Below are 24,210 nucleotides of genomic sequence, written 5' to 3'. Positions count from 1 at the left end.
CATATTTCCACTGAGCATACAGAAACCTGAACGCGCACAGATTCAGATGTGCTCATGGACAGTGACGTGTCTCACAGCTCACAGTGACCCCTTTAGGCCGTTGAGTGTAACTACAGTTTCAAACGACCCCATTTAACTCACCCACTATAAAAACCCAGGGCTTGTATGCATGAAAAATCTTGAGCTGCTCATAGTAACAAAATTCTGAGAAAATTCTTAGAAGTGTGGGTGTTTGCTCTAAAAATTAAAGAAAATTTAATAGTAAAGAAAAAAAGTAATTTAGATAGCATTAAGCTTTCTGAGCCTTAAGGTCTTAAGGTACAAAACTGTTAGGAGTACAGATGAGCACTTTTAAGATGCGTTATAGTTTCTTTAGCAGAGGAGAAATTTGACAAAACACCAAGAGGGGAAAGAAATATGTTCAGTATTGTATCACGGATTGGATCATGTTTGCGACTCTTATTAGAGACTGATGCTAACATCTCCGACACAGCGCAGAAATGCCAAAGCACCAGAAATTAATTACATTAATTGGAAAAAATGCAGCACACAACCTTCTATAAGCAAAGTGATCACACAATTACCTTATTGTATCACTTTTCATTTCCAATCACATACATTAAGTGTGGTTAAACATAAAGAATTATGCTTATAATTTCAAAGTGAAGGCTTATAACAGAGCATATACTTAAAAGCGCTCTTTTATTGCCTTCTTGGACAACCAACCAATCACAGTCTTTAAAATGCTGTGTCATACCCAGCAGCAGGGTCAGCCCCGCCTCCTCATTAAGAAATGTTTTTGTCTTTTCCACGCTCAGAGTCGCTCTCAGATTGTGAATCTCTCTTAAATTAAGACTCCTAAGTAGAAATCTTTTAAGATAAACTAGGAGCTTTCTGAGAGGATTCTTAGAAACTTTAAGAATATGGGCCCAGGACACTCTTTACCGTATAATGAAAGTGAAAGGGAGCTGGTTGCATCAAGCTCTTATTATTATTATAAAATCTTTTTAACAGGGATATTACATTTGGGTTAAACAGTACAAAAATACTCAATTATATGTTTAATCTCTTAAAGAGATCATCTGGCATCAAGAATAATGCTTACGTAAATACTGCATGTCTGTATGCTCTTCTTTTGATGAACCATATGGGGGAAAATAGTAAATAAATAAATAAAAACAATAAATTATGTATGAAATTGACTTTAATGATTTAAATAAAACAGGTCTTCATGATTGTTTTTAACAATTTGATTATATTTTATGTAAAAAAAAAAAAAAAAAAAAAAAACGATGCTACAAAACAGTGTAGTGTGATTCTTTTGTGCTTATTATGTCACTATTGCATTCTAAAAATGTCAGGGCAATCTCCAGCACCTCTCGACTCAGATTTTGGCTGTAGCGCTGCCTCAAGCTGGACAAAATATGCAGGACATGGCATCCTTTCTCAGCATCTGCCAAAAAGAAAAAGGAAAAAATGCATATGAGGAAGGTCCTCTACTCATGTATGGGTATGATTTGTAATAATGTTGTCACTCATTATATTAATAATGAAATAAAATGCAATAAATGTAAAAAAATTAATACTGCTTCAAATTGAAACTATTATTTGAAATGAAAACAACATCAGATACATAGTTTATTATACTAAATAATCTGACCTGAGAATGCAGTCTAGTGTAAAAACAAATATTATTAAAGTTTAATAATATTAATAACGTGATTTGCAACTAGCACGCAAAAAAAAAAAAAAAACTCACATTTTTCCCTTTTGGTATCCTCTCGTAAAACATCCTTAATCGCTGTGTGAAGATCTTTGTCTTGCTCTGTTACCTAAAACAGGCAATGAAAATATAATTCTATTTTACACTAGTTTTACACATTATATGTTATATAACATTTCTGTTGTGATTAAACCACATTAAATATTATTTTAAAATCCCAGTGGTACAGTCCTGAGATGTGTAGAAAGCATGTGTAGGAAGCAAATCTTAGACATTATCCCTTTAATTTTGTTCAGAGTCTCCTGAGGTAACTTTAACACTGGCTGTAATTGCTAAGAGGTGTGTGTAACCATTGCACATACATTGTAGACTTCATCTTGTGCCCGTATTTTCCGGAATATTTGTCCCTCCTCCTGGAGAACGCTTAGAGTCTCTTTCAGAAGGTTTCGAATTTGTGTGGCAAATGACGTCCCGGGCTGATCTGACTCCTTTAGACAAAAAAAAAAAAAAAAAACCCTTACGATGGATGAGTCACCTCAACAATGAATCACATTTCTGTCATGCATTATTCAAAACGACCAATTCCACCGCCCAAAATCTTCCAACAAACAAAGAACACTTAAATAAAATGCTAATTTCATGCACATTCTCATTTGACTACTAAGGAAGATATTGTTAAGCCTCTCATTAGTATACTTCTCATCACCATATGCTGCCGTCCTTGAATTTCCAGTCTAGCAGCATCTCATAAAAGTGCTACAGACGATCACTCCCTGCTGCCATCAAACGGCACAACACGTCCTCCCTGCCGTGCCCACCATAAGTTATTCCTGGCTCTTAGATTTTGTTATAGTCCAGCCAAACGTAGTGACATTGAACAAGGACAGTTTACTTTGGTAGCTTTATGCATTCATCTTTTGCGTATGCTAAATCTGCATATCTATCTGCCCTAAAGGGACAATAAAGTCTAAGGCTATCTATCGATCTATCTATCTGAGTATAACGGAGGTCAAGGTCAGGCCCAGCACCTGTTCTGCTGAAGAACTCTGGATCAGCGGATGTAAGAGGAACTCAACATCATATGGACGAAACCTGGCAACCTCTTTCTCTAAGAAGAACTCCTTAAGGGTGAGAACGGACCGAGATAGCAAATAGTGGAAACGTGAGGAACCACCTGCTCTGTAAATAAAATGTAGAAGCACAGAAAGGATTTTTGTAAGTTTTTAAGCATATGAAAAAAAATATATATACACATACATACATACATACACACACACACACACACACACACACACACACGCATACATGAAGAGCCCTGGTTTTTCAATTATGGATAATGGAGGCTACATGCCTCTGTGAATTTTCAATGCAGCAGATTTTTTCTGAACTCTTCCTAAGATGTGTTGCTTGATGCAATCCTGTCTCTGAGCTTTACAGGCAGTTTTTGACCTCAGGGTCTGGTCTTTGCTTAATATTCATTCTCAGCTTACAGGCATTTTATTAAGACATGTGTGCCTTTCCAAATCATATCCATTCAATTGAATTTGCCACAGGTTAGATTCAGTCAAATTGTGGTAACATTTACAAGCAAAATGAATGCTGCTGAGATAAGTTCAAGAGATAATGTGAGTGTTCCTGTGGCTCAGTGGTAGAGCATTGTGTTTGCAGTACGAAAGGTTGTGGGTTCAATTCCCAGGGAACATGCATGGTTAAAGAAAGATTAATACATTTATAGCCTGAATGCAAGTTGCCTTGGATAAAAGCATCTGCCAAATGCATACATGTAAAAGAAATACTTATGCAATGGAATTATTTATTTAAGTTTTTTATCTTTAATAAATTTCCAAAGATTAAAAACCTGTTATTTGCTTTGCATTATGGTGCATAGATTGATGTGTGGGAAAAAAGTAATTTAAAGCAGTTTAACATCAGGCTGCAGCATAAAAATTTGTGGAAAAAAATGAAGGTCACTGTGTGTGTGTGTGTGTGTATATATATATATATATATATATATATATATATATATATATATATATATATATATATATATATATATATATATATATATATATATATATATATATATATATATATATATATATATATACACATACACACACACACACAATTATTATTTCATTTTTTTTCCATTGTTATATATATATATATATATATATATATATATATATATATATATATATATATATACACATACACACACACACACAATTATTATTTCATTTTTTTTCCATTGTGCATATTTTTATCATGCATATTCAATTTATGCATATATTTTCCCCTGTAACAGAATTAGGTTAATGTCTTTGCGGTGTAAGATCTTAGATATCACAATCTTTCTGTCTGACTCACTCTGTGCCACCCAGGTCATCTCCTGGCTTCTGGGACGGCTGATCATAGCACTTTCTGTACAGCTGAGGCATTTCCAACATACGTGAGATCTGCACCGCCATCGCAGGGTCATTTACTTTGTCTAAACACAGAGTGATGATTACAGAAAAATAATTATAACTGATTCCATCAGTTTTACAAACAGGCTCAAACTAAATGATTAAACAAACTAAGAATAGAATCTGAATTCTTGAACATTTGACTCACAGAAGGAGGTGGCGCTGATCTCCCTCGCATCCCTGGAGGTTTTGACGGTTCCTCGTACCCTCAGCAGGTCTCCGATCTCCAGCACAGTGCTCTTCTGTTCAGCCTCCTTCAGACGTCTGAGTTCATCTTCAATGTTAAATCCTCTGGAGGATCCGCTAGGGTCACTGGCTGTATTGACATTAGCACTGGATTAGTACTTATAATGGGTTAATGTCCATTACATATATTTTCTATAGCTTTATTTTATTTTATTTTGGTGATTCAATATTTACGTAATGGTACTAATGTTGTGTCAGAGTTTTCATAACTTACATTTAGTTGATCCTCCTTGATCGCTAGATTTCTCATCTTTCCAACAAAGACAATTTATGACACCAGTACTATCATCCACTGTGTGTTGAAGGAGAATAGACAAGAAAGAGTAAGTCCAGGTGCAACAAGTGCCCATTTCAGGTAAAGTCCTGGGTCACTTGGTTCCCAGGGCAAGATAACACACAAACAAAAGCAAAATTACTAGTCAAGTGCAAAAATTTATGGAGAAACAAAGAAAATTTCCAACTAAACACTGACAACCACTCATTTTTGTTGTGATCTATTTGATAACAGATTTTTGGATTGTTATTTTTAACTATATTTTAACTATACTTATTATATTTATATATTTTACTTTATTATTGTTTTTAATACAAAATATAGACCTAATTGTTCCTGTGGCTCAAGTGGTAGAGCATTACGTTAGCAGCACAAGGTTGTAGGTTCAATTCCCAGGTAACACATTAAGTCACTTTAGATAAAAGCTTCTGCTAACTGCATATTCTTTTTTTTTTCCAATAAGGCAACACTAAAATGTTTGCACTTTAATGTTGAAATATAAAAACAATAATAAATAAAACATGTTTCTCCAGACCCCCATAGCAGTAGAAATCGTCTCTCTCTCGTTTGTAAACAACTGTCCCCAGTACATCCACCTTGAAGATTGGGTGAGTCTTGTAGAAATAAACACCTACAAAACATCACATGCACATGTCAAATATGGAAGCTTTCTGGCAACAGAATAAGAACAGATTCTTCTTATGTATGTATTATTATTTAAAAACAGCACCTGACAAACAACAAGCTGACAAATAATGTGAACACCTTCCCGTTTCTGTAAAACAACAATTCGCGGGACTACAGGTGTTTAGAAGAGAGTTTAGAAAAGTGCTTTAGTAATAAGTCTCGTGTAGTTCAAGACAAATCAAGTCAACAAAATCAAAGGGGCCAGGGGTTAACTGCTTGATTGTACGCTACCAGGTACTTGTGTGGACTCTTTCATCTGTAGGATGTCAGTGATGTAGAGTCTCGAGTACGCTGAGAAGACGGGGTCCAGACCCCAGAGCATAGAGGGCAGCTCATCAGCATCTCCGGGATTCACTGCCATCGGACATCACTGTCACACTACAAAGTTAAGCACCGAAAACTAAGAGAAGCATAAACACGACAGCAAACTCCCGCGATTCTGATGTGATCTTGATTAAACTTAACTTGTTTTACTAAATGACGCAGCAGTAGGACATAAATAAGCGTTGAGCCTGATGAACGCAAGGAATCATGTTTGTGTTTTTCCGCTCTCTGCGCAGTTGACTCACTGCGCATTTACGAAAGCGCTACGCTGAGCTCATGAATATTAATTAGGAGGACACGTGACAGGGCCTCGAGGAAAGTGACCAAGCAGTATCTATTGCTACTTCTATTAACTAAATGTAGTGTACATAAATGTAAATATAGGGTAAATAAGCCTTTGTTTTTAATTTTAAATAAGTTAAATAAAGAATATAAAAAGTAAAGCTTTGAAATGTGTTACTATTTTTAAACGTTTAAGTTTATTTTTTATTTTTTGATTGTTTACTTACTTTTTTTACTTAATAATATTAATATCTGGAAAACTGATTGCGAGGAGGAAAAAAAACATAGGCTCGAATATGTGTAAATATTAAAAGGGTGACCAGGCGATGGCGCCATGTATCTAGAGAAAGCCAGAGAAATATACACTTTCGTCGAGATCGTGCTCCAAAGAATTATGCATTTTTACAAAACATCGTTTTACACTGAGTTTTCAAAGGATGGTTAGATCTCGTTTCCAGAATGAGTGAATTGTTCAAGGTAGGGCAAAAACATTTGTTCCCTGACCGGGAATCGAACCCGGGCCGCGGCGGTGAGAGCGCCGAATCCTAACCACTAGACCACCAGGGAGCGCTGGCCTGTCAAGCCTTAACATAACAAGCCTTAATAACGTTGATGTTTATGTTTTTAAAGAACTTTAAAATAACACTTCAGAAAAGTATAATCATCTCCATCAAAAGGTTCATTGGACCTATTGTCCAAAACACACTTATAATCTTCTGTAGTTATTACATTACGTTACATTAGCATTACACTTGGGTCTTGTGAAACACTGTAACGTTACTTAGATTACATTTTCTCTCTTTTTTTTCTAGTGTTTAACATTACCATCCACAAGGCTTTATTTATGATATATTTATTTCTGACAAGCTTGATGGTTTAAGCTATGCTATCTGTCACCCAATCTGGCCAAGCCAGTGCCAAAAACACCTTTTTTAAAAAAAGCCAGTGACCTTTATTTTTACAGCAGAGTGGTTCTAGAAACTTACTCTTTTTCTTATTTCAGTTCTCTAAACCCGGTTTTGTGTTTTGAAATGTGTTGAGTCAGACCTGTAAAGCTGGGAGAAGTGCTGACTCATCCTACCTTTGAGATTCCTCTGTAAAACAAACTGTCCCATTATTCCAGAGAGAGAGATGGAGAGTTTCCTCCTCATCTCAGCAGAGCTGTTGCAATCTGTGTCAGGTCACTGTAAGATCGTAAACCGTGATAAAAGACTTATATCTGCAGTAAGTGTGTTAGCTGATGAGAGAAGAGTGGATAGAAACTGGTCATAAATGCAGCTGTCAGATCTCGATGTGAACTCACTGACTCAAAACTCTCCAAGTCATACACATTATGCAATAATCATCACTGTGATCAAATAGTCAGACTGACTCAAATAATAACTAGTGCTCTGAAGAAACACACAAACTACAGATAAGTTATCATCAAGGAATATAATATATGTTTTATTAGTCTACTATTAAGGCCATTATGAGCTCTTGGAGACAGAAAACCTTTTAATACTGATCTGAAACCTGTTTGATGTAGCCAAACTTCTGAGAATAAGACTAAATACAAAAAAAAAAAAAAATCATGGATGGTAGCTTTCTATACATTTTCAAATTGTGTGATGTAGCCATCATAGTCCATAAGCTGACCTTTGGACAGAAAAGTTAGGGCAGATTAACAGTCGATACAAAGAAGAGGTCAAAGAGTAACTGTTCACGTATTGATCACATTTTCCAGAAGTGCAAAGTGGTCAGTGTGTTCTCTGATTGCATGTAGGATTGGTCTGTGTCATGCTGACCTACTCGAAATACTGTAGGCAATATACAAACGTTTTCAGATGCCTTGTGAGCAACATTAGTGGGAATAGTTTAAGTTTGACTTACAGTTTAAACCTTTATTAATCACATTAAAGAGCCATTGCTCTTATTTTGAGTGACTACTAAAGTGTTCTAAAACCCAACTCTTTTGAGTCTAAGTGTTTTTTAACATTTTATAGGCCTATGTAAAACATGAAGCATTAAGCATTAAATGGAAATCCTGGTGCAGGTAACTGTCTCTGTTGGAGGTTTGTCCTATCCCAGCAGTACCCGCTGGAGCCTGTCTGCAGGGACGCTGTTCTCCTCCTCTGACTCCGCGTCGCTCTGTGGGTTTGAGCTGCAGGGAGAGGAACACTGCGGCGAACAGAGGTAATGCATGAGCGGCAGGCGGTACTTCCCACAGAAATCCACAAACTTGATGTGCCTCACACAAGAGTCAAAGTAAACACCTAGAAGGCATGATGGGAGACATACAGAGAAATGTGAAGATTCAACATGTCAAGGACAACAATAAAAATCTGCACATTTGTCAATCTATTAAGTTTAGTTAAGAATCATCAACAGAATCAGTCAACAGCATTCAACCCTTTGCATGGAGTATGCATTGATTGACAGGTGATCTGGCCAATCATAATCTGAATCTGCGTTTTTTTGTCCAACAAACAAACCAGACAGAGGAGTATATTAACGTTGGTAGACTTGAACTTGAAAAATTGTGCGTATAGATGTCTTTCCACGGTTGAAACAGGATACCCTCTGATGTTCGTTCATGTTTATATTTTATAAAATAACTAGTAAAGAGGAAGAGATGATCAGTTCACATGCTGCTTGAACTGAGGCGCTACAGCGATCTGTCGCGACACGTCAAAGAGCCACAAAACATTATTTATTGTGATAATTTCTTAACTGAGATTTTTTTGGCCTGCTCTGTCGTGTCTGTTGACGTGTTGTAAGTTTTCTCTTTGCTCTGCAAAGTATTTTTCACTGCGTGAGAGCATGATGTGTGGAGTAAGAGCGCCATGGCTGGTCGGACATAGCAACGTTAACTAAAGGGGGCGGGTCTTTGTAAGGGGTCAATTGTGGCATAATATCAATTACCACAAAAATTCCCTCCTTTTTGTAAAAAAAAAAAAAAAAAATCTAAAATTTTGGAGTGAATGGGTTCAGTCTGTAAATATTGAAGTTCTCACTTTCAGTAATTAAGTCGCAAACATTTTTGCAAACATTGAAAGTTTTCTGTTGGTGTGTCATACTAATCTTTTCTGTGTAAAGTTATATACATTTTCACAGCATTTTTTCACACGCACTGCAAGCACTTGCTCTATTTCTGACAAAAAGACAAATGGATTTAACTGGTACTGAATCCAGAATATTTATTCTTTTATTAATGCATGATGCTGTCTAAAGCAAGGTTATACTCACAGGATATAGATCATTTTTTACTGTTATCCTAAATATGTCTCTTTCACAGATTGCACAGCCTTGTAATAGTCCTCCCCTACCTGCACACTTCGGGTTGGGACATTCGCTGGCCAGGTTTAAATAATGGATCAGATTGGACGGTAGGTCACACGAGCTGAACGGCAGGTTCTGGGACTTGACAATGCGTCCTGCCAGCTCCATCAGGGATGGAGGGTCGTAGGTCATATCCTTGATGAAGCGCACAACAAGAGGGTTTCCACGCAGACTGAGCTCCTGCAAATGGACGAGGCTGAGGATCTCACGAGGGAGGAAGGTCAGCAGGTTGTTGTGGAGACTGAGAGAGAGCAGGGAGTGTAGTCTGCAAGGACAGAAATCAGATGATACCATTAAAAAAATCACATAACCTCTCTTCTCTGACTTTACAACATACAGTAAGTAACAAAAGATCTCACTTGTTGAGCTGGGGCGGTATGCTTTGGATGCGATTGTCACATAGAACCAGGTATCTCAGACTGGTGAGGTCAGCCACCTCAGGTGGGATGGAGGAGATGAGGTTTCCTCCCAAATACAGCATCTCTAGACTGTAGCATCACATAACAGAGGTCAGAAGTTGAAGACCCATGACATTAAAATCATAGTTTTGTAGCTTTTAGTTTGTGTCAGCTTTAAGGCTCATGTGCTAACATATTCCTACAAATTTACTACCTGTAAAATTGCACAAAATACTTGTTTCTCATCTTGTTTAAATCCAAAAAATAAAAAGCCTGAATGAGAATGTGCCTGTATTTAAATGTAAATATTAGTATGGGAAAAGCTAAAGCGGAATTACTATAGTGTAGAGGTAAGCAAACAATGAGGATAAAAACACACCAATAGCGGGATGGTCAGAGTTCATCTACTGTAAATACAGAATTTAGCAATGCAATGATGAAACAGGAAGATCTAATTTTAACTTTCTAGGTTTGAATGAAACCAGAGATCATTAACTTAAGAGTAAACAGACTGTTATGTCATGTTTAATTATTTGCTGTAGAGTACTTAAGCAGTTCTCCCATTCTATTGGTTAGTCTTTTAACCAAAAGCCCCACCAGCCAGCCCCAGGCCATGGAATGCATTCAACTACTGTCTAGTTTTGTAACACTGTCCCAGGCCAGATGCAAATCTGTACAAAGGGTCTCAGCAGCCTTCAAGAGATACAGTACATAGCCTAAAGCAGTGTATCTAAGTTAGGGTTATTACAGTTAACTACAATAAAATGAATGTTAGCCAAAATAAAATAAAATATAAAAACAAACCATTTTATATTTTTAATACTTTTATTTGTATTGTTGGCAAATCAACATTTCTCATTTTCATTTAGTCTGATTTAGTAAAATAAGTCAAACTGAAAATAATAATAATAATAATAATATATATATATATATATATATTTTTTTTTTTTTTCTTATCACAATAAACAATGCAAATATCTCACAAAAAAGAATAATAATAATAATATATATATATATATATATATATATATATATATATATATATATATATATATATATATATATATATATATATATATATATATATATATATATATATATATATATATATATATATATATATATATATATATATATTAGTTTGGGTCTTTGTATAAAGAGATGGACGAATATCTAGACAAAGAAACAAACTCATACCTGGTCAGTTTCTCTATTTCTGCAGGGATATTCTTCAGTCTGTTTCCTCCAAGTGACAGGGACTGTAGTGTGGTCATCTTGAGAAACTGCATGGGAATGTCCTCAAACCTGTTCCCACTCAGATTCAGAGTCTCTATCTGCATGCGTTCAAACTCTTTGGGGAACGAGAACTCGTTCAGAAGATTGTTCTTTGCTACAAACGTCTTCAGGTTTGTTAGGCGCATAATGTCATCTGGTATGACTGTGAGCGCATTATTGCTGATGTCCAGATATTCCAGGTTGGACAGAAAACAAACCGAAGGTGGAAAAAACGAAAAACGATTGTAATTGAGATGCAGCTGCTGGATTTGTTGTCTTTTACTGTCCGTGAGGTGATCCAAGCTCAAGTCTTCCAGATGCAGACGCGATAAATATAAAACAGAACCCTTTTCTTCCATGCTTGGGAAACGAGCCATAATTAGTAGGCTACAGAAAAAGGATCACACTTTTTAATGGTGCAACAATCTAAAAAGTTACCACATCGGAATTCTTGTCTTAAATTATAATCCATACACATATATTATATATAGATGATCCCCTTTGACTAAAGCGGCTAACCTGCAGCTGTGCGAAGCGCGCTCCTGAGTCCTGAGCGAAGACTGGTTTTATCAGTAGTGGAGTGCGCGCACGTGTCACGCAGCACGCCTCCTGCAGTCAGTGGTTGGTCATCCAGGGGCCAAACATGAGGCTCTTATGAGACCCTGCACGTCCGTGTTGTCAGACGTACGATAATTATCATATTTGTTTTGACCTCTGTACGATGAGCGATCAATAGGCCTAATTAAAAATAATAATAATCCCATAATGTACAATAATTTCTGAATTTTGTGACACTTCAACACGTTTTCACACGTGTAGTTGGTGCATTTCAAATTAAATCTGCTAGTTTTGTGAGCAATAAATGCATAAAAGCATAAATCCATTGGTAGATAGATCATACAAAGCCACGAGCCAGGGCTTAAGTCTTAACAGTTTGGGTAGTTATAAAACAACATGTAACCTAGTCATATTTTATACTTAAAAAAAAAAAAAAAAAAAAAAAAAAAAATTTAAAGTTGCAATTTTCCAAGTCTAAACAATAATAACTTTTATTACACAGTAATGGCAATATATACTGTATATATGGTCAAACAAGCCCATTACTCGATTAAACTTGGCCCTTTCTTTTAAGATTATTGCTTTATAGTTTTATTGATTGATTGCCAATCAAGGTTAATACACAACATAGATGATTTATAAATACCTGTAGTAAAAAAATAAATGTAAAAAAGGTCATAATGAACAGATCAACCTGACTAGTTTTATATGTTGTAAATTCATTCTGATTTTATTAATGCAAACTCATCACAAAATAATGCGGGATTCCTGTTGACATTATCCAGTCCACACTTTTTTAAAGGTGAAGTAAATTCTACATAAGATACTGTATGTCATATTGCAATCATCAAATTGCGGTAAAATGTGTAATTATTTCACTATGCAAAATTCTTGTTGATGTTAATGGTCTTATACAAAATACATTTTCATATTTTCTGTTAACTTTACGGTAAAAATTAATACACTGCCTTACAGAAGAATTAAAATTACACTGAATGTATAAAAATACTATTACAAAAAGGTTTGCAGTAATTTACACTACTGGTACAAATCATACAGACTCTTTTATTGTCCCATACCAAAAAAAAGTTCAAATTCCAGAAGAGAACACACCTTTGGATACATCAATAATTAATATAATAAACTAAACAAATTAAACTTTTTCTCTCTTTCCATTGAAACAGGTTGACTGCAGCTGGAATCTGAGCAAATGTTCATCCCACCTCCTGAATTACGCCTCAAACCTCTTTAGAGGCCATTTTCATCTTCACCATTGTTTCCTGTGGGGGGGGGTAACAGTTCGAAAGTCACACATTTTATCTGCTTTAGGTACATGAAGACCTAGCCAAACAATACAGATGTCAGGAAGGAAAGTTTCGCATGGCATGATGAAAATGCACATCCCTTTACAGTTAAAGTAGTGGTCTTTAAGCAATACATGATGGTTTCGAACATTACACTCAGTCCCAACCTGATGCTCATTAAGTTCGGCCACTCGCCGAGTCCACTCCTCCTCCGACATCTCCTGATCATTTCCCTCCATTTCCTCCAGCGCAGGCAACTTATTTAAACCTGTAAAGAGAGAAGGGACAGAAAGTCAGACCACATTCCACAGAAGAAAAATCTAATTTCATTCAGATTTACTCCAAATCCCAACCCCAGAAAAACAGAAGCAATATCCCAGGTTTTAGCTCACCATCACAAATAACAGCAGTGCAGACCCAGTTCCCGCAGGCACAAACACAGCGGTTACATTCCATCTGGGTCTCAGCACCATCCTCGTACGTCTCGTCCTCCAAGGCACACTCTAAAAACATGCAACAGCACTCAATACATATATTTTGCAGACTATATGTTCATACACAGGTCTATAGATGTATTGTACTAGAAAGTGGAGCGAGTGGTTGTAGATCTTACTCCTCTCTGGAGGGTTGAATCCAGGCCTAAGGCAGTTCAAGAACTCATCAAAGCTCAGTTTCCAGTCGGCATTCTCATCAGACAGCTCAATGAGGGCATCTACACACAGACTCCTGCAGAACACATATTTGATTGCATTTTTCAGTGCAATATTTTTCTTATATCATTCTGTTAACATTAAAATCATTTTCATGGATGCAATCATCCAAAATTGTTACTGGAATAACTAGTTACCATTTAAAATAAAATGAAGTTTCGTGTAATAGCTCTCTGTGGTTCTTTTTCATGTTAAAGGACATTACAAAATGTACAATGAACACTTATATTTGGTAAGTAAGATTTAAAATATATTTGGACAAAGTGATGCAAAGCTGAATTCAGAGCAGCCTTCAGTATCACATTATCCTAATATGCAAATTTGCTGCTTAAGGAATTATTTCTATACAACTTTTGATATATTTATGAATTTTTCTTAATCAATGTTTGTTGAAACTGCGATTCTTTGGTTCTTTGATGAATACAAAGTTCAAAATATATTTGAAATGGGAATCTTTTGTAACCATATAAATGTCTTTACTATTACTTTTGATCAATTTCATGCATCCTTGCTGAATAAAATTATACATTTAGATAAAAAAAAAAATCATACTACCCCCAAACTTTTGAACAGCAGTATAACAGTGGTTTGCAGCATGTGTGCATTAACAAAATTAAAAGAATAAGCTCCAATTAATGTTCCTCTCTATTAAGCTTTCTACATTCAATCCTAATTCAATTCAAATTCCGAAGCATTACAATGCCTACAATGCCAAAGGAAGAAGGACTTCCATGTTTAAATGTGTTACAGATTGGACAGTAATGGACTATGTACTGAAATATTGTGTTTAACAGTCAAGCAATTCTGCATTTGTATTGCAACCTACAAACTGTGTTACGTATAGCCTATACATTGGCCACTGAACACCCTCATCTGTAGATATCAGTATCAGCACTGACCTTCTGAAGAACTCGTATCTGTCCGAAGACCACTAGAACAGTCACAGCGGTGAATCTCACGGGGTCTTTATCAGATTTACTAAATGATGGATTTTGTGCCCATTTTAATTGACCAAAATAAAATGCAACTTAAATGCTGAATGCACAAAGTAAAAACAAGCTGTATATGAAACCAATATCTTGTTTTGTCTTTGTGAGATTAAATTGTAAGCTACTGAAAGACTCGCTTTCTGCTGCGGTCAGAGGACAGTGAGGTCATAATCATCAAGTTTTATAGACTAGCCCAGAGATATATCGGTTATCAAAAAGATTTTCAAAATCTTCAGATAGGAATTATCAGAAGCGGCTGTAAAGAAGAACTGATAAAAGTATTGACACAGATAGTGAGGAGTATAAAGAAAGTGTTCAGGTTAATAAACCTCACAAATGTGAAGTGCAGGTCAAATGATTTAAAATCAAATAAAAAACATGACTGTGATTCATATAAGATGAAGATGAACCAACAAGGGCAAGAGGACGTTATAAATTTGATACATTTGAGTATGCCTATTATGAACATTGTATTTGAATGAATGTAAAAAAAATAAAAAAATAAAAAGTTTTAGAAAAGTTGATTAATACTCACATGGGACTTAATGAAAAACCAAATACTACTCACTTTATTTTTGCTACCAAAATCAATAAGCATATTATAGTATGATTTCTTAAGCATTATGAAACAAAAATATAAAAAATAAATGCAATTAAAAAAAATTGAAGCAGAAAACGGGTATTTTATATAGCAAAAATCTTTGACATTATTACTGTTTTTACTGCATTTATGATCAAATAAATGCATCCTTTGTGAGCAGAAGAGGCTTTAAAAAATCTTACAGAGCCCAAATCCTTTAACTGGAGTGTACATTACTATTTTATTAAAAGAGACTTTGAATTGGTATGTGTGTGACCTGAGTAGGCGGTTGTTCTCCTCCTCAGCATAAGGAAACGTGACATTTATTGCAGTCTCATTATGTTGAATGAACTTCAAGAACTCTGTTGAATCCAGCTGAGCATCTCCGTTATCATAGTTCTGTTGAAACACAAACAGCATTAAATAATAGTGTGAGACACACCAGCATTTCTGAAGACAAATGCATTGTGTTCAATGAATCAGTATGTTGATGTGCGCACACACACACACACACAAACCTGGAAGTATTTGAGGAGGACATCTGAGAAGTTGGATCCTTTAGAAAACCAGCCGTCAGGCTCCACCTCAGACTGCAGCCATTCAATCACATGACTTCTCAACTCATTGCGGTCCGTAAGGTAACAAACAACTAAATAATCAAACAAACAGGCCCAACATGTTACAATTGCACTATACATCTGAAAACGAATTAACTTTATGCCTTTTCAAAACAAATTGACCACCATCTTTAGCCCAGTCGGGCTATAGATAATGATAAAAATCAAAAAAATAGAATCATTTGTTTTTTTTATTACTTTATTCTTTTAGTCAATTTAAGTCCTATATCACATATTTCATTCTGTCCAAACAAAACTGCTCTGTAAAAAAACTTGAGTATTGAATGTTATATGGTAGACTAACTATAAAAAGGCATGTGTGTGTTTACTCACTTGGGCTGTTGGTGGCTTTTTCCATTTTCTTCTCTAAACGAGAAGAGACAGAAACCAGGTCAGTGAGGTTCATCAACAACTGAAAACAACAGGTGCTTTTTCTGCAAAGTTCTTAAAATATCTCGCATATTTATGTATTCAAATGTGGCCAATTGTAGTGACATTTCAGAGAGGAAATGGCTTCAGTTATCTAGGGTACAATGACATTTCCTGTTATAATCTGTGAAATTGGTTTGTGGTGAAGCAGCTACACGTACTGGTTATTGAAATGGAAAGGTCTGTTATATGTATTGTGGTATTCCATGACTGTAACTATGCTTTTCAGACTTTATCTATTAGAGAAAACGCTATAAACCTGTTAAATGGAGAGCACATACACACTTACCTTCACAATGTCCATCATGGGCAACCTGAACTTTGAGTCCGGTGAGACAGGCATCACGATGCAGCTCACAGTGATTACGGTACGTCTTCCCATTATGGCCACAAACTGGACGCTTATGGGGTTTGCATTGCTGATAAAGACACACACATAGACACACACTGAAATAAGTGCACATTTAAGATATCTATGTCATTTATTTGAGTTGTTCTCAACTAGTGGATATTGAATAAAACTAATTGGGTCACAGGTCTGTTGTAACAGAAAAAAAATGTCCAAAAATGAAAATATTAATATGATAATTAACGATGTGCATATTTGGAAAGCAAATTAATAAGCTTACAATATCTGATACAGTGTTTGTTGCAGTATGGTAAATTACAATTCTGCTTTTATTTATATACTTAAGTTTAACATACTGTAGAAATTAAGCTTAACTGAATCGCTTGCAATGAAAAACTTATTCGGTATTGTGTATGTTTTTTGACAAAGAAGATCAATGGTAAAATGTATATGAGAGTTGCCTTTAGAGTTAACTTAGTTGGTAGTTGGTTTTGATTGATCATTGGGTTACTTTAGTGGGATACTAGTCTTGTAAAGCAGATTTGGCAACCCTGGTGTAAAAGAGCATCATGTGGGGCTGAATACAACGACTCACCTCGATACACAGACAGCTGGGCTCTCCTTTCTCTGTCACAGCACATTCTCTCCCAGCTCCACAGAACACATTGGCACAAACTTTACTTTTACTCCTTACCTCCTGCACAAAACACGCAGAGAAGCAACAAAATGTAAGTAGGCCTACGATATTATATCACATCAAACAGCGCATGTAGGAGCTTTTCGATGCGACATTTAGTGTTGTACTTTGGCTCCAGCTGATGGTGAAAAAGGGGAAACGTCTCAGAAATTATATAATTTATTATCATGACCTATAATTTAAGTACTTTTTATTACTTACTTTTAAAGGGATACGTCATGTAGTCCAATTACTAAACGCCTAAAAGTCTTTACTAATTCCATTTTTCGGTAATAACAAACCTGTATATTTTAGAAGTAACCACAAGATGGCAGGCTATACTTAATAAACAAAACCCGAAAACTTATCCACTAATAAATTACAATCAAGTTGCTGTTTTCTTAAAAAATTTCTGTGGTAACAAATGATGCAATTACACAGACCCTAGCCATACAAAAGTGCACGTTATGTATTCTTATCCACTGTGTTTTTACCTACAGGACAGGATAACAAGGACTTGCTCATTCACTCTCTTCAGACATGTGCTGCTCTTTTGTTGTGGCGTCTGATTGGTGCAGACTGAAGCCTTGACACCGCTCCAGATGAGAGCCAGACCTGTTGACCTTTGCCATCTAATAGTGAGAGTGAGTAACAAAGAGTCTAACCACCACGACAATACACCAGCACATGCTGTCACTCACTGAAAAACACACAAATAAAAGCAGCACCACACAACTGCGAGACAGATGGCACACACACACACACCCACACACACATATACAACCCAACATGCAACATCCTTATGTGCTCTGATCCTTCTTCAGGAAAAGCATGTGTACTAGTATACTAGTGAAAAGCAGACGTTTTTGAGCTAACTCTTTGCAGTCTTTCACCTATGGCAAAATTTTATTTTATTGTTTAATTTATTTTATTTTATTTAAAGTGCAACCAAAAATTAATTAAATTAAAATTGATTTAATTTTTTTGAACTATTAAATTATATATGTTAGCCAAGCAAAGCACAGTCTACATTACATATTTACTGTATTTTTAGTAAAAAAAAAGGCTGTCAAGCTTTTTATTCTTTTTTTATTTGTTTCAATTAAAGTGCAACAAAAAAGAAAGGAAAATTGTATACATTTTATAATATAATATAATATAATATAATATAATATAATATAATATAATATAATATAATATAAAATTAAAACTGATAATTCAAGAGATATTCCGTCTTTATTCTACTGTATATTCTGGCCTAGCATAGCACATTGTACATGACATATATGCTGTATTTTTAGTGAAAGAGTGGCATTGCCTCTCAAAACCCCCAGAGGAGGTACTCACTAGTGCGAATGCTTACTTGCTGGCTCAGGACAGACTGATGTTCAGGAAGATGCAGTACATGTATAGTTGGATACACGTTTGAATACAAGCCTGGGGACATCTGTCCATCTCTACATGCCCTGTGACCCCTCAACTCTGACCTTTAACTTCTCACTGGGAAGACTCTGGGACACAATAGAATGGTAACCCAAGAAAGTGAGGAAAAGGGATTATGTTTTAGGGATCATGTAGGGTGGAGCAGCACAATGTGAGCTGGCAGATGCTTCTCTCTCTCTCTCTTTCTCTCTCTAACAAGATGAATATTTTACATAGAATGTGCATTGGGTGCCAATAATATGAGAGAGAGAGAGAATAAATGTGTTTTCCAGTGATGACTCATATAGTGCCAAATATATGTACACCGAGAAAAACAAAAAACAGACCTGTCCATTTGTTTTGATCTTTTAACAGACCACAAAACTTCTATTTTTTTTAGTTGAAATTATATTTAAGTTTCTTGACCGGGGCTGATTTAAGATATTTCAACATCGCTGCATGGTTATTCTAAAATATGATAAGTGGCATATTCAATTAATCTATTATTCTCATATGAGCATCCTTAACAAACAAACACAAGAACAAAACCAGAATTATTAAGCAGCACAACTGTTTTCAGCATTGATATTGATAAGAAATGTTTCTTGAGCAGCAAATCAGCATTTAAGATCATGTGACACTAAGAGTAATGATGCTAAAAATTCAGCGTTGCATCATTGGAATAAATTACATTTTAATATATAGTCAAATAAAAAATAAAAAAAGCACAATTTGTCACAATTATTATTATTATGATTTTAATATAATTTATACCTACAGTATTTTAATCACCAGTTAACCTTGTCTTTTCCAAAACACTTACAGTATGAATAAGGAAATTAAATCTATAGTTTAGCATATTAATATTAAATAAAACATTAAAGAGCGATGCTGCCTAAAGTGCAGACACCGGAAGACTCTGCCACTGATTCAACAGAACATTAACACCAGTAAACTGAGATGAGCAGAAACCCCTTTCACACACATCACACAACTCCTAACAGGCTGTGTAAAGCACACACACACACCGAGCACTGACCTAAAACCAGAGGGCAGACGGCACATTCCTCACATTCCCGAGTGTGTCAGCTGAGATCGTTTGATGGAGATCAGAGCAGACAGACACATTACTAGTGAACAGAAGTCTGTGTAGAATCACTGTACTGATCCTATCTTAAAATAAACACTGACAGCATTGCCTGTTCTCATTCTGGTTTATGTTTTGGTGCAGACTCAGATACACCAGCCCTTCGCTCATGTGGAGAAGCTGAACTGTGAGCACACGTTTGACATTATTTAACACTTATGAGGGAACCACAATAAAACACTGCTCTAAAAAACAACAACATTTAACTACTTTGATTCTGACATGCTAGAAGTATGCAACAATAACAACGTGTAAGAGAAGATATGGCCCTTTGTTAATGATAGACATTTTTCAGCTCTGTAATATTCTGTGCCTCTGCAGAACGACACTAATATTTCATTGCAACATGCTTCAGTAGGTGCTAAAACACAGTGTGTGTGTTCACGTGTGTGTATTACAGTATTAGGCAGAAACATACTCAAATGTGTCAAAAACACAGCCAGCACTGAAAACAATGAAATAACTCCATTACCAGTCCCAAAACACATTTTTGAGAATTACAATCCATATTTTCATCCTCTCAGACTTCCTTACTTATTGATTAATGCTACTCGATTTTAACTGAGGAGTGTAGTGCGCCATCTAGTAAACACGCAAGTCTGTGGTAAATGTGTGAAGAATTCTTGTGAAAAGTGAATGGACTCTTTGCACAGTTAATAATAACTTTGAAAATCTAGAAGAGTTTTCTTTGTAATGTAATTAGTAAAATATTTTATGTACATTTTTAATAGAGAAATATTTGACAGAAAGTGTAATATCTAATAATATAACTTCTGAAGGAAGTTTTTCCTATTTTGTGAAGTCACAAAAAATCAAATGTGGATTATTTCTTCCGTTATTGGAGCAATTGGGAATGCAGAAATTATATTTGTTGTAGTTTTTTTTTTTTTGACAACTATGACAGCTTCTGAGATGCTTGGAAATGTAAAAAGGGTCAATAGGTGGGCTTTATGTCTTGTCTTACTACATAGCATCTCACAAAGCCCATATGGCAACCGCATAACACTTTAACAACTGCCACACCCACTGGTTAACCCCTGCATGGAGGAATACTAATGATCTGATCAGCAGCTTGTGATCTATCTATTGTTGCTCTATTTTTGAGCAAAGCATTTCAATTCTTGCAGGGGGCCTAGGTCTCATACTTCTGTCTGCCTCATGTTTGTTCATGCACATGCAAAAATAAAGAATGCAAGAGTAAATGTGTTTTTGATGTTGGGAGAACTGACAAATGTATAAGTATAAGCTGCAAAATGTCTGTTAATACAGGTTATGCTCAAGTAAAATAGGCCCTTTTCCGATATTGATGCGACTGTCAGAAGTAGCCCAATTGATCTGAAATCACCTTACCTTCAATACGATGATAAAAACATGCTCATCCCTAACTTTTCTTAAGCCTGCATAGTGGAAACAACCGATGAAAAATTTACAGAGATGGAAAAGTGGATTACAATATACAAAACATACACTACCATAATGTTGAGAAGCAAATCAGCATATTAGAATGATTTCTAAAGGATCATGTGACTGGTGAAGACTGGTGAATAATGAACATCATCATGAATAATGATGCTGAAAATTCAGGTTTGCATCACAGGAATAAATGACATTTGAAAAGATATTCAAATAGAAAACAGTTATTTTAAATTGCAATAAAATTTCACAAAATGTTTTTTTTTCTGTATTTTTGATCAAATAGATAAAGCATTGATGAGCATAAGAAACATTACAATTCTTAAAAATCCATTGATTTTTGCATGCAAAAAAATAAAATAAAAAACTGCTAGCATGAAAAATGTATTTTGCGCACATGAAAATTTCACATAAGTATTAAGTAGCTTCACATGCTCAAGCTCATGAAATCTTTTGCTTATTTGCATGCAAAAGTCTGATTTTTTTTTTTTTGCAAAGTTCCGTTTTGGTTTGTCTCACTAATCTTTTCTGTGTAAAGTTGTAAGACTGTTTTAGACATAGTCCAAGCACTTCCGACAACAGAAATAATGGATTTGGAAAGCCTGCTTTGAACCATCCAGTGTAGACAGACAAAAATCAGCTTTCCATTACATAAATAAATTCCATTTTAAAATATATTGAAATATTTAATTTTATTTAATTAAGATTTTATAGTTTTAATTTTAAAAATGTTATAATTTTTTTTTTTTTTCAAATTGTAATAATATTTTATAATGTTGTTGATTTTACTGTATTTTTGATCAAATAAATGCAGCCTTGGTGAGCATGAGAGATTTCTTTTCAAAAAAAAAAAAAAATTTGATGTGCAGTTTATTCACATTAGTTTCTTAGACTTAGTTACCACATCCCTACATAAAAAAGATCAATCTGTTTTGTAACTCTTTAACCATCTCATCATCACGCAGATGACACATGTAAAGTCATCTCTAAATATATACCCTCCACACAACTGCCTTTACTGAACACAGGAGCTTCATTGTGTGAGCCCTGTTGTTTGGTTTCTAATGAAAAGGCATGAGGTGGTTCATCATGGTGATGTGCAGATGTAAACAGGCCTGCAGGCACACACATGAAAAGACCAGCACATCTGCCGTGTCTAATATGTGTCAGCACCTGAACACCGCACAAGACCAGCAGAGTGATCACATGCCAGACTTCTGCACACACACAACACAGAACGGCTGTGCTTGTGCATCTGTGTGAAGTGTTCAGAGTTAGTGTTAAAATGCTCTTATCCTGCCCGTATTTTAACATCTGCTGTTGTTTGACTTTCCATTACTTCACATACCAATTGCTTTGCTTTTACTTGCTAAAATAAGCAGCAGCTGCTTATTCATCTGCTAAGCCAAGACAACCAGCTCACATCTGACACCTACAAATAAATGTGCTTCGGGGCTTTTGAGGTTACACCGAGTTCAAACGGTAACACTTTAGTATAAGGACCAATTCTCACTGTTAATTATAGTTGCTTATTAGCATGTCTATTATTAACATTTTAGCTTATAAAGCACATGATGTTTATGACCATATTATACATTCCTAATCCCACTCAATACCTAAATTTAACAAGTACCTTACTAACTATTAATAAGCAAACACTGAGGAGTTTATTGAGGGAAAGGTTGTAGTTAATGGTTTATTATCAGCAAGAATTGAACCTTAAAACCTGATATTACCGTGAGAAAACAATCTATAGATAAATGGAAAAGGTGGTGATTGTCAGCCAGAACATTGTCCACACAGCACAAAATGCAATGCATAACTCAAAACATGGGTAAAATGTCTATTAAAAAAATGTATATGAAATATCCTTCATATTAACGCAGTACACTTGGCCCTAATTACGGAAGTAGTAGTAACCCTTTAATAAAATCTAAATTAATGAGAAAAAAGAACTATTAACATTAAAGCATTAAAAATTATATATGATTCTTGAAATTAATTAAGTGTTTTAATATCAGACATGCCAAATCAATGAAATTCTCTGATGTCTTCATTCCTGGAATTATATGCAGTTATTCAGACTGACAATATGCAAAATTGAAAATAATGAGAAGTGCTCTGTTCAACTCCCCAAGACACCTTTCCCTCTGTTAGAGACCTTTATCCAAAGAACTCCGAAAGCTTTCTGTCTTACCTCTGCATAACAGCAGACAACGGAGAGGACAATGAATGGAGAGAGTGTCCTGATAATCTGCAGAAAGATATAAGTACAGAAGAAGATATATAAATGTGAAAACAATATAGAGTACAAAGATATCAGATGTATTAGTGCACATATAAGGTCTGTCTCATGAAGCATGATGACTTACCATTATCAGGAAGTGATAGAAGAAAGGAGAGATGTGTGGATCTGCTGCACAGACAGAGAGAGAACTAAAGGACAACATTACAGAGTTCTGGAGAGAACCAGTGATCCACCCTCCCCCACACCCCACCCCCCAAACACACACACACACACACACACATTCCATAGACTTGTATTGTTTTTATATAGACTACAGCAAGTTATAAATACTCACATTAAGCTACATGCACCCTAACCCCCCTAAACTCTATTTACTTTATTTTTATACTGTTTTTACAAATGATGAAGTCCCCAAAGGAGGTTGTAGGAGGTTTGTTAGATCTAGTTCTCTTCTGAGTATAAATTTGTCCCCAAAAAGTAGGCACACAGAGACAGGCTATTCAGAGTCAGTAAAGCTTTATTGGCATGATTTATATGGATTATAATTGCCTACCCATACAAATTCTGATATAACAGGTTAAATTAAGTATAATGGATGGAATAAAAACAGAAATTCTATGTACATTTGAGTAACTCTGTCTTTCATTAAATTTCATAAACAAACATAATACTGCATTGTCATATTTAAAATCAATGGTTCAAAGAAGAAAAAACTGGGGATGGGGGTCACCCTCTCTTTATAGTCTATTTATTTGCATAATTTTCAAAAA

At 35.3% G+C, this 24,210-nt stretch overlaps 3 protein-coding genes across 4 annotated transcripts; all 3 read right to left on the bottom strand.

Annotated features, from left to right (window-relative positions):
• Positions 1–1,186: 1,186 nt before the first annotated feature.
• Positions 1,187–7,219, bottom strand: stn1 (STN1 subunit of CST complex). 2 transcript variants are annotated; one of them, XM_052544746.1, is made up of 10 exons: positions 7,086–7,219; positions 5,630–5,776; positions 5,247–5,342; positions 4,652–4,729; positions 4,340–4,507; positions 4,094–4,214; positions 2,752–2,902; positions 2,086–2,211; positions 1,760–1,832; positions 1,187–1,453 (listed from the first exon to the last, which is right to left on the bottom strand). In XM_052544746.1, exons 2-10 carry the CDS (start codon positions 5,757–5,759, stop codon positions 1,296–1,298), a joined length of 1,101 nt encoding a protein of 366 aa, XP_052400706.1. In that variant the 5' UTR covers positions 5,760–5,776; positions 7,086–7,219; the 3' UTR covers positions 1,187–1,295. The 2 variants fall into 2 exon arrangements, with proteins under 2 accessions (XP_052400706.1, XP_052400705.1); XM_052544745.1 differs by lacking the exon at positions 7,086–7,219 and adding an exon at positions 5,864–5,967.
• Positions 7,220–7,423: 204 nt separating this feature from the next.
• Positions 7,424–11,539, bottom strand: LOC127948328 (leucine-rich repeat-containing protein 58-like). Its single transcript, XM_052544747.1, has 4 exons — positions 10,921–11,539; positions 9,685–9,813; positions 9,313–9,590; positions 7,424–8,259 (listed from the first exon to the last, which is right to left on the bottom strand). The coding sequence occupies exons 1-4, from the start codon at positions 11,373–11,375 to the stop codon at positions 8,066–8,068; spliced, it is 1,056 nt and encodes a 351-aa protein (XP_052400707.1). The 5' UTR covers positions 11,376–11,539; the 3' UTR covers positions 7,424–8,065.
• Positions 11,540–12,245: 706 nt separating this feature from the next.
• On the bottom strand, positions 12,246–23,795 carry LOC127949676 (follistatin-related protein 1). The gene is made up of 11 exons (XM_052547134.1): positions 23,565–23,795; positions 23,390–23,446; positions 17,130–17,231; positions 16,475–16,604; positions 16,090–16,122; positions 15,658–15,788; positions 15,417–15,538; positions 13,474–13,586; positions 13,253–13,363; positions 13,028–13,128; positions 12,246–12,836 (listed from the first exon to the last, which is right to left on the bottom strand). Exons 1-11 carry the CDS (start codon positions 23,724–23,726, stop codon positions 12,795–12,797), a joined length of 1,104 nt encoding a protein of 367 aa, XP_052403094.1. The 5' UTR covers positions 23,727–23,795; the 3' UTR covers positions 12,246–12,794.
• Positions 23,796–24,210: the final 415 nt, after the last annotated feature.

The sequence above is a fragment of the Carassius gibelio genome, chromosome B1 (assembly GCF_023724105.1).
Source record: "Carassius gibelio isolate Cgi1373 ecotype wild population from Czech Republic chromosome B1, carGib1.2-hapl.c, whole genome shotgun sequence".
Lineage (NCBI taxonomy): Eukaryota > Metazoa > Chordata > Actinopteri > Cypriniformes > Cyprinidae > Carassius > Carassius gibelio.
This window is presented reverse-complemented; position numbering and strand designations above follow the sequence as displayed.

What these genes read in the sequence shown, in the direction of transcription:
- LOC127948328 (XM_052544747.1), bottom strand. Translation starts at nt 11,375, where the DNA reads ATGGCTCGTTTCCCAAGCATGGAAGAAAAGGGTTCTGTTTTATATTTA. An exon ending in GAAATAGAGAAACTGACCAG is followed by an intron (nt 9,814 to 10,920) that starts GTATGAGTTTGT and finishes GTGATGCTACAG; the next exon opens with TCTAGAGATGCTGTATTTGG. An exon ending in ATACCGCCCCAGCTCAACAA is followed by an intron (nt 9,591 to 9,684) that starts GTGAGATCTTTT and finishes CTGTCCTTGCAG; the next exon opens with ACTACACTCCCTGCTCTCTC.
- LOC127949676 (XM_052547134.1), bottom strand. Translation starts at nt 23,726, where the DNA reads ATGGAATGTGTGTGTGTGTGTGTGTGTGTTTGGGGGGTGGGGTGTGGG. An exon ending in TTGTCTGCTGTTATGCAGAG is followed by an intron (nt 17,232 to 23,389) that starts GTAAGACAGAAA and finishes TGTTTTGTGCAG; the next exon opens with GAGGTAAGGAGTAAAAGTAA. An exon ending in TCCTCCTCAAATACTTCCAG is followed by an intron (nt 15,539 to 15,657) that starts GTTTGTGTGTGT and finishes GTGTTTCAACAG; the next exon opens with AACTATGATAACGGAGATGC.
- stn1 (XM_052544746.1), bottom strand. Translation starts at nt 5,759, where the DNA reads ATGGCAGTGAATCCCGGAGATGCTGATGAGCTGCCCTCTATGCTCTGG. An exon ending in TCAAGGAGGATCAACTAAAT is followed by an intron (nt 4,508 to 4,651) that starts GTAAGTTATGAA and finishes ATGTCAATACAG; the next exon opens with CCAGTGACCCTAGCGGATCC. An exon ending in CACAAGATGAAGTCTACAAT is followed by an intron (nt 1,833 to 2,085) that starts GTATGTGCAATG and finishes TGCCTGTTTTAG; the next exon opens with GTAACAGAGCAAGACAAAGA.